The sequence below is a fragment of the Saccopteryx bilineata genome, chromosome X (genome assembly GCF_036850765.1).
Source record: "Saccopteryx bilineata isolate mSacBil1 chromosome X, mSacBil1_pri_phased_curated, whole genome shotgun sequence".
NCBI classification, from domain to species: domain Eukaryota; kingdom Metazoa; phylum Chordata; class Mammalia; order Chiroptera; family Emballonuridae; genus Saccopteryx; species Saccopteryx bilineata.
Window position 1 is genome coordinate 79,002,533 of NC_089502.1, and position 10,026 is coordinate 79,012,558.

Below are 10,026 nucleotides of genomic sequence, written 5' to 3' on the forward strand. Positions count from 1 at the left end.
CCATTTGCCTGAGAAAGCGGTGGTCCTTTGCTAGTCCTTGATGATTTCGTCTGTTAATCTCTCTCTCTGCGCCCTTGACTCACAACAACAGTAAAGTAGAGTTATTAATTAGTACTAATCTTTTAGAAGTTTGTACTGATATTGTTATTGCTATTCAAGTTATTGTATATCTGTACTTTGAATGACTTACCACCTGATTTGTAGCTTATAGATATGAATTAACTGTTATCTGGAAATATGTAACCATAGTGAAACAAAATACCATGTGATTGTAACTTAGTGTGTGTGCATAAAAAGAAAGCTAGACCAGCATTTGGCAGAGATGCCTGGCAGTAAATGCTAACTAGAGAATAAAGAGAAGAATTCGGCTCTCTCACTCGATTTTGCCGACGCCGTCTCTTCCTGTGGGACCCCTGGATTCTCCCGGGGTTGGACCCCGGAAGTTTGTCTATTGTCTGTTGTTCACTGCTGTATTCTCAGTGCTCATAACAGTGCTTGGTACAGAGTGTAAAGTATTTCCCCATCGAGGAAGAAAGAAGGGTGTATTCACCAAGTGTGAAATAGCAAAAGCTTTATTTAGTAGAGCGCAACCCGGACGAGGTTCTCTGGTTCGCAAAATGGGCCAGAGAAGTCGCACAGATTCTTCTGTGTGTGTGGGGGGGCAATTTATAGCATGAGTAGGGTGGTCGGGTTGATATGACATGGTGAAATTTCATTGGCTGACAGACAGTCATTCTTTTCCAAAGTGTTCCTGGGAAGTTTCTTTTGGCAGTCATGGGTGTGGGCAGTTCCAGCCAAAGTTCCCGGACCTGGTTCCTTATGTGACCTTCCCCCATTATCAACCGACCTCACATTCTGACCTTTTATGTCAGATAGGAGCGCTGCTATTTGGCTACTTCCTGCTGGTTAGGGGCGTTGTGGGGAAGGGAGGTCGGAAGGTGGTGGCTCTGAAGGGAGTCATGTATATGGGTGTAGGAATATCTGGTTGACCATGACTCAAGAAACCTCACGGATGCGGCCCTGTAAGAATCTAAAAAAGAGGAGCAAATATGAGTAATATGTTGATAATTAGAAACGGACCTAGGATAGGAGCAACTCAGGTAAGGATGGGTGGCTGCCATCAGGAGTTAAGCTGGTTGTGGGAGGAGAGATCCTTGTGCAGTTTCTCTTGCAGTCAGTTGAGGACATTGACGTTTTCTTCCATCAGGCCAGTCTCATTGAACAGCATTGCTCCCTGCTTTAACTCACTGAGGTGGCAGGTTCCCAGTGGGAGGGATAGGAACAACAGGAGGATCTGCAGGGCCCAAACTTTTGGTGAACCAGAGCCAGGCTGGAGCTCCCTCAGAAGAACCCTGTCTCCTGGCTGGAGGGGGACAGCTGGGTATGCTTCATCTGGACCCCCTATGGGAGGAAGGGTCTGTTCTTCATGTTCCCTGAGAAGATGGTGGAATAAAGACAGAAAGGGGAGGTAAGTGGCAAGAGGAGGGGGGTTGACAGATGAGTTGTGGTTAATTAGGAATGGTCTACCATAAACCAGCTCAAAGGGGCTAAGTCCAGTTGAATTTCACGGGGTTGTTCTGATTCTGGTGAGTGTCAGGGGGAGGAGGTTTGGCCAAGAAAGTCTGGTCTCGATGGAAACTTTGGTTAACTGACCCTTCAGGATGCCATGGGCCCTTTCCACCTTACCCAACAATTGAGGGTGATAGGGTATGTGGAGTTACCAGGTAATGTTGAGAGAGGTGGCAACCTGCTGGACTATTTGGGCAGTGAAGTCCAGGCCATTGTCTGACTGGATGGTAGTCGGCAGTCCAAATTGCGGGATGATGTTTTCAACAAGAATGGAGGCAACAGTGTCTGCCGTCTTTTGAGAGGTGGGAAAAGCTTCTATCCACTCTGAAAAGGTATTAACAAAAGTTGAGAGATAACAGAGTTTTGTGTGAGGGGGCATATGAGTGAAGTCAATTTGCCAATCCTGGCCTGGCATGTGCCCCCTCAGTTGATGAGTAGGGAAGTGAGGGTTAAGTCCCCCTTGTGTAGAGGTTTTGGGACAGATTGTGCATGCTGTGTGTACCTTTTCGATAGGCTGCTGGAGGTCTGGGAAGAAAAAGAGTGGTTACAAGAACTGATAGAGAGCTTTTGGCCCTCTATGTAAGGAACAGTGGATATCAGAAAGGAGAGTTTCAGCCTGTCCTTTCGGTAAGGCGATTCTATCTCCGAGAAATATCCATTCCTGGTTGCACACATCTCCACCCTTTCTGAAGAGGCTTTGTTCTTCCTCAAGAGTGTAGGAAGTTTTCAAGGAAGTGGAAAGAAACATGAGAGGAGTGGGGGAGGCTCCCAGGGTGAGGTTTCGAGCCACAGGGTTGGCCCGAGCATTTTCCAAGGCTACTAGGTCTTGAGAAGTTTGATGGCCCCTATAATGTACCACAGCCACCTCAGTGGGAATCTGTAATGCCTGCAAAAGTTTAGAAATGAGGGTAGCATTGATTATGGGGGAGCCCTTGGTGGTAAGAAAGCCCCTTTTCTTCCAGAGGGCAGAGTGGCTGTGAGTGATAAGAAAAGCATATTTAGAGTCAGTATATATAGCTACGCATTTTATCTGGGCCAGAGTGAGAGCCCACGTGAGGGCAATTAGCTCTGTTTTTTGGGAGGTGGTGTCCTCTGGTAGCTGTTGGGCTTCTAGGGTGGAGGAGGTGGTGACCACCACATAGGCCACCCATTGTCATCCTTTAGGTATCTGTTCAGAACTCCCATTTACAAAGAGTATTAGATCTGGATTTTTTAAAGGAGAAGGGGTGTGATCAGGCTAGGGTAATCTGTGGTAGTGAGAGGAGAGCTTTCAGTAAGGAGTGGTAGAAGTAAGTGGGAAGATACCGTCAGCTGGATAGTGGCTTCAAGACTTTGTAGAATGTCCCGACCCAGAAGGGGTACAGGTCATGATGGTATAACTAAGAAGAAGTGCAAAAAGTGTAATTCTTCCAAATTACATGTCAAGGGTGGCGTGCAAAGGGGAAAAGAAGGGGTCTCATCCATTCCCATAACCAAGACCTATGAGTGAACTAGAGGTCCAGACTGTGATGGCAAAACAGAGAAGGTAGCCCCGGTGTCCACAAGAAATGACATGGACTTACCCACTACCTGCAGTATTACCCTGGGCTCAGTGAAGGTGATGGGGTCTTTGAGTCCGGGCCAAGTCAGTTGTTTATGAGGCCAAGGAGTTCGAGCAATGGGCCTGCCTGGCTGGCTTCGCCTCCCATTTGGGTGGCTTGTTCTCCACACCGAGGCTCCAAGGAGCTGTTGCCCAAAGGGGACAATTGCTCCGCCAGTGACCGGACTGCTTGCAGTCAGGGCAGGGCTTAGTGGGTGGCCACAGGCAGGGGCACTGCTGAGCCCAGTGACCCTCCCTGCCACATTTAAAGCAAGCCCCTGGTGGGGTTCCATTTTGCAGCCTGGACTTGGGTCAGGCACCTCCTATGCCTTGCCCCTGTTGCTCTGCCAACCTCAGGGCTGACACAAGACTCTGGGTTTGGGGTGTTACCTTCTGCTGCATGTGAGTCTGGTGAGCAGCCTCAGCCTTTTCCTCCCGACTTTAAATGCCATGTTCATCAGGACTCAGATAGGGGTTTGGGGGCTGAGAATAAGAAGAGGGGGGCTCCTGGGGAGCCCGGCACCCAGATCCAGCCAGAAACACTGGAGCCAGAGGCAGGACAGGACCAAGCCTTCCTACAAGAAGACCGGGGCTGGGCCGTGAGGTCAGGAGCCCTGCAAACCCACGTGAGGGCCAATGGCTAGCAGAAGAGGGACGGCAGAAGAGGAGCTTAAGAACACAGTGGAGAAGGGAGGGGATCCTGGCAAACAAGGGAGGGGACTTCCTGAAGGGAAAAGGTCCACAGAGGGACCAGAGAGGGGTCTCGAGAGAAGGGCACCCCAGGGGTCAAGCAGGAGGGGGAGAGAGTTGGGTGTCAGTGAAGTACAAATGATAAGGAGTAGAGGGTTTAGCTGAGGGTTCTCTGGCCAAAAAGGGCCTGCACTGTAGAACAGGTGGCACAGAAATTAGGATGGGAACACAAATACTAGAAGCCCTGAATGTAAGCGATCTCCAACCATTTCCCAGTTTTTTGGCAATACTTAAATTTGTGAGGGTGTTAAAATTGAAAGTCCCTTCAGGAGGCCACTTGGTTCAGTTATCCAGTGAGTTCTGTGACCCAGCCACATCAGAGAAGAAGATCAGTTTCTTCTTTAGGGGGAAATGATTCCAGATAAGGCACTCCAAGAGTATTTTTGAGTCAGGTTTAGATTCCTGTGCCTTTATGGCCTCCCTCAGTCTCAGAGTGATCAGAGATGAGAATTGGCATCCCACAACTCAAGCTCTGGTCACCGGATGGTTAGGTAGAGTGGGTGTGTCTGGGATGTCTCCATGAGCACACACACACTCAGAATGGATATGAGGTCCCTGACGCAGCTGTGATTACGATTATGGACAGGGAGTCTCAATGGAAAGAACTGAGGGGAGGCTGGAGGCAGGGGACTTACCACACCATGTGCCAAAGTGGGTGGAAGGTCAGAGGTCCTGATTCTTCCTTGGAAGGGAAGGGAAGAGGAGTGGTCCCTTGCGGACTTCAAGTTCCTCCCGGGTTTTGGCACCAAATGTAAGGTATTTCCCCGCCAAGGAAGAAAGAAGGGTGTATTCACCAAGTGTGGAATAGCAAAAGCTTTATTTAGTAGAGCGCATCTCGGACGAGGTTCTCTGGTTCACAAAATGGGCCAGAGAAGTCGCACAGATTCTTCCTTGGGGGAGGGGTAATTTATAATGTCATTAGGGTGGTCAGGTTGATATGACGTGGTGAAATTTCATTGGCTGACAGTCATTCTTTTCCAAAGTGTTCCTGGGAAGTTTCTTTTGGTGGGCATGGGTGTGGGCAGTTCCAGCCAAAGTTCCCGGGCCTGGTTCCTTATATGACCTTCCCCCATTACCAACCGACCTCACACAGAGTAGGTGCACAATATATAGTTGTACAATGAATCTTTGTTCTTCAAAACAAAGCCCTCCTTTGCAGTGGCATGTCCAGTACCCTTTCTAGAGAATGTGGGCAGAGGGGATACCATGCATGCTGGGCACAGGAAAGTCAGTGGGAAGTGAAGAGGCCTTAGAGTAAAGACTGAATCCCAAAGAGCAGAACTTGGTTGTGCCTCTGCATGTCTCCATTTCACTAATGAAGGGGGCTAGTGAGAAATTCCTGGAGGACCTCTTGCCTCCCAAAATGCAAGAGTAGTGCTATGGGGGCCAGATGGACAAAAGTGATCAAGATAAGACTCAAAGGCTTGGGAGCTCTGAGAGAGGAGGCATAGAGTAAACAAGTCCCTGTGAAAGTGAAATGGCCCGTCATTTGAATGCAAATGCTATATAAAAGCCTGTAGTCCCTTGTCAGCCCAACCATTGCTGGCCCATCTATACCAGGCTACTAGTCACCTGGAAACCATCAAGATAGCAAATGCAGGATGGAGTAGTCTGAGAGGAGCAGTGGAGAGTTCAGCACAGGTACAAACAGAACTATTGATTCCCTGCTGCTTCTTAAAGTTGGGTTGGGGCCTTACAGGGACTTAAGGATGGTTTAGGGAACTCCTTCCTCATACCCAGTCTACCATGTACAGAAGCTGCCTTTTGGAAAAAGAAGCGAGAATGTATCCGGGCATTCTCAGGAGCCCCGTGGAAGAAAGCACCACTGGAGGAGGTGGGAGTGAGCTTCCCGCCTCCAACTTCACAGCGGTCCTGGCTTACACTCACTACATCGGGTATACTCATGGGCCCAGCATAGATCTTCACCCGCCGTCACTGGAAGACCTGGGGCTCACCTTATAAGCCCCCTCAGGAAGACTGGAGCACTTACTACCCCGGGCCATCCAGTGCAATGAACACTGGGCCCATGAGCGACATGACCTCAACCCGGGTGCTTTAGGCTTACAGGAATACAGCAACCTAAGCGCCATGGGCAGTGGAAGCAGCGATAGCAGCCTGCCAGCCCCAGCTGGCAGGTCACTCTTTCCCATAGATGCCGGCACCACTGCTGCCTGTTCTCCCAGCAGAAATCACTACAGCCACTATGATTGGATGCACAGGACCATACAGGTGACTGGTGAGTAATTGATTCCAATGTCCTCACACCTTTCCTTCTTTCACTTCTCCTGTATTTCTCTTGACCTGTCTTACCACCTACTCTTCAGTCCTTTTCAGGGACAGCTTAACTGAGGAGGACTACTGTGTGGGTGATTGCCCAGGAACCGGGACCATTAGTGATCTCCCTCACGTGTGCCTCTTCTCAAAGCCAGCAGAATGTGGCACTTGGAACTAAACCCTAATTATCTTTTTCACCATTTCCTGATTAATCAAGGGAGCAAGTACGTGGACAATTGGCATGTTAAGCCGCAGGGATCAAAACTTAACCTTATAGTTGGCTGGATGGGAAAACAGATGCACGGGAAAGACAAATGGGTGAATGAAGCAAGAGGATAGCTACAGTGTCCTTATGCTCAATCACTGTTGCTTGTATGTTCCATTTCAAACCCTTCCCCAGCTGGGTGGGTTGGCTTCCCTCCAAGCTGATGATGTTCAACTTAGGTTCAAGGTGCTTGACTGGCAATGGACCTTACAGTTTAGCTAGCTATGAAGGCCTCGATGGCAAATTGGCCTCATCAACCTGGACTCTCAAAGAAGCTCCAGATTCCTATGCCCAAGTTGGTACAGGCGAGCTTTATTCAAACCCATTGTCTTTTTCCAAAGTCCTTTTTGCCAATAGAAGTATTGAGGCTGGTGAGAAGACTACATCATGCCTCTGGGACATAATATGTTACATAACCTTAATATCCGCTAGACGTGCAAGACTATTGACCCAACATTAATAAGTGGTTAAAGTCTTCATAACTGTCCAGGCAGATATCTGAAGTGTGTGGACAGTATTCTGGTTTATGTCTGTGCACAAGAAAGTGCAGAGATCCCACCCTAACGCTGATTCACGCTCCTGCCGGCTAGCCAAAGAGTAGCATGGGGGATGGGGGAAATGAGCACTCTGCCTTAGTCTTGGAGAAGGAAGGCTGGAAGATGGTTGTTTTCAGCTGTAGCTGTTTATCATTCTAATAGTTCCAACCTGTCACTCTCTGTCATTAGAGAAAAATCAGTAAAACTCAACTTTATAAATTTTATCCATCTGGGGACGAAATGATATTTCAGTAGCATTAGTCCATAAAAATTATGTTCCTGTTCACAGTTCTGCACTTTTTCTTTCCCTCTAAAAAGCAAAGGCGGGAAGGTGGGAAGGGACCAACTTTTTCCATTAGGAGGACTCAGTGGAAGGAGCCAGTTCTGGTTCATGGGAACATTAGTAATGTCCAAGTAGGGTAGCAATCCTAAACTAGTAGTAGGGTTTAAATACTTTGCTTTAAAGTATTTGGAAGTAAGTTTGCATTGTTTTTTCAAATATGGGTTTGTTGGCTAAGTAGAATAGAAAATAAGGTTAGGGTGGAGCTGTTATTACAACTAATCTTAGGTTTGTAATTAACATCCACTCACTAAGCCCTAACCATCAGCAAAAGACAAAAAGAAAGAAAAGTAGTTTCTCCAAGTCCAGGATTATGTTTTGAAACACTTTAGAAGAGGAAAGTCACTGGTATGTTTGGAAGAGAGAACAATAGAGGAATAGGGCAAGATGAAAGAAATTATATTGTGTTATGAATTTTCTGTTCATTAAAAGTCTTCCATTTGCTTTTATGAGCCAGAATCTCTTTCTTGGATAATTAGACTCTTTTATCTTCATCATTAGCTAAGCCTTCAAAGGTGGCTGTAAAATGCCATTTTCACAGGATTTTCTCTCTAACTTCTGTGAAAAATTTAAAATTAAATGATTTTGCAACCTATCAATAGATGATACTTCATTAAATTCCATCTTTGCTTCATTTTAATGTCTTCTAAATTAAAATTTTCCTTTATTATATTTTTGTAGCACAAGATGCATATTTAACAATTTAAGAATATGATAAAACTATGGATTCTCAACCCAGAAAAAGGACAAAAGCACACCTGCATGCATACCTGTGCACACACACGTCATTTTTTTAATAATTTTGGGAGATTCATGGACCCACTGAAGACCTTCCATGGATCTCAGGTTATGAACCTCACAAAAAAATTAAGCTGATAATTTCACTGGACCAATTTGAACTAAAATACATCCATTTTATGATTAGCACATAAGTTTTAAACAAATGTTTGTTGAATGAATGAGTCAGAACTCCTAAAGCTTTTACTTCACTCTGTAGTATTGTGGAGCATTAGCTTATGGTTGAGAAGAAAATAGATGAACTACAAAATGAAAGTAATTCCTCCCTGATAAAAGTAATCAAATGAAAGCTCTTTCCATTACTGAAGAATACTTTAAATAGCCTTCAGGACTAAAGAAAGAAAAATACACATACTAAGGGACAATTAGAAAATATTTCATATGGATTAGAATTGCATTTGATTTTCTCATGAAGGAGGATTGACATACAGACTAAATGACTGTCCCTTAGGTGATTTGATTTAAGAGTGAGGTATTTTTATTTCCATTTCATTCCCTGAGTGGTCTGTTCCAATACACATCTTGTTTTAAAGGTTATATGAAAAGGAACCTGACAGAAAGGTTTTGTGAAAAGTTAAATATTTTCATATTTTAAACATTGTCAGTGCATTACAGCTCAAATTTTTTTTATATTTTATTTTACCTAGAGTTGTAGCCCTGGATGAAGATTGGCAAGGTGGAAATCTAAGCAGGGCTGGAAAGAAGCTTTCTTGTTAGGGGTTGGAAAGAAGGGGAGAGAAGAAAGTGGCTTTGAGTAAATCTGATTAAGCCACTGGACAAAATACTGAGTAAGTTATACTTAAAAGGTTTTACTCAATAGGACACTTCAGAAAATTAGTTGCTTAATAATTCTTGAAGTTTATCATTGTCTTCCTTGGTTTTGATCATTGTATTGGACAATTTTTTTATAAATGAATTTGGATACAATTTTTAACTAAAAACAGCAAAGGATTTTCATTAAGATTTGTTTTTAATATTTCCATTGAGAGGTGAGAAAGAGGGAGGAGGGAGAGAGAGAGAGAGAAGCATCAACTCATTCCACTTAGTTATTTCTTTTAGTTGTGTACTCGTTGGTTGCTTCTGTTAAGTGCCTTGACCAACTTGATCTGGGATGGGATCCATGACCTCATTTAGTGCACCAGAATGACACTACATCCACTGAGCCACCTGGCCAGTGACTCCATTAAGATTTAAAATCACCATAATGGAGTCAATCCCACTGTACTTCCTACAAAAGGAAATTGGTTTGATCATCTTAACCCTTATTGTCGTCATCATCATAACTCTTAGGTTTGAAGAGTGCTTTTCTCGGTAACAGTTTACAGCCTGTCTCTCAAAGGAGCAAATTTAGGGTGATAATAAGTCATACTGGATAAAGTCTTGCAAACTCTGTGGAAATACTGTATCCTGTGTAATGAGGAGGATTACACATATCCTGAACTACAGAGTCCTGCGGGGGGGGGGTAAGCAATGAAATCCTCACTACAGAGGGTAGAAGCAGCCCTTTAATAAAAAACTTTGTTACTTTCCTAAATTAACTCATAATAGTGCTAGAGAAGGGGATCCCTCACCCTTAGAAATAGGTAGCAACTGGGAGAAAAGTATATCTTAACAATAAAATCTAGTACTCAGTGCTTTGTTGGTGCTTTGGTATGTGTATGTGAGTATGGACATTATGCTCTACTAGAAAATGCCTAATGCCATTTAACTTATTCCATCATTTAAGGCAAAGAAGGAGAAAAGAAAGAAGTTCACAGGGAAAGACACAAGAGGAGCATCAGGAAATGAAACTTAATTTCTCTCTGTAAACTGTGCAGTCAGTATTTTCCCCTGAGCTATGTCTTCTTGAGGTTTGAGGTCTTATCTGTCAGATTGGGGCAACAGATCCTTTTCAACACTTCACATGGCTTTGATA

At 44.9% G+C, this 10,026-nt stretch overlaps 1 protein-coding gene across 1 annotated transcript; it reads left to right on the forward strand.

The window, feature by feature from the left end:
- Positions 1-5,644: 5,644 nt before the first annotated feature.
- On the forward strand, positions 5,645-6,142 carry CDX4 (caudal type homeobox 4). Its single transcript, XM_066250490.1, is given in 3 exon segments — positions 5,645-5,836; positions 5,838-5,940; positions 5,943-6,142. Coding segments are annotated over 3 exon segments (495 nt in total).
- Positions 6,143-10,026: the final 3,884 nt, after the last annotated feature.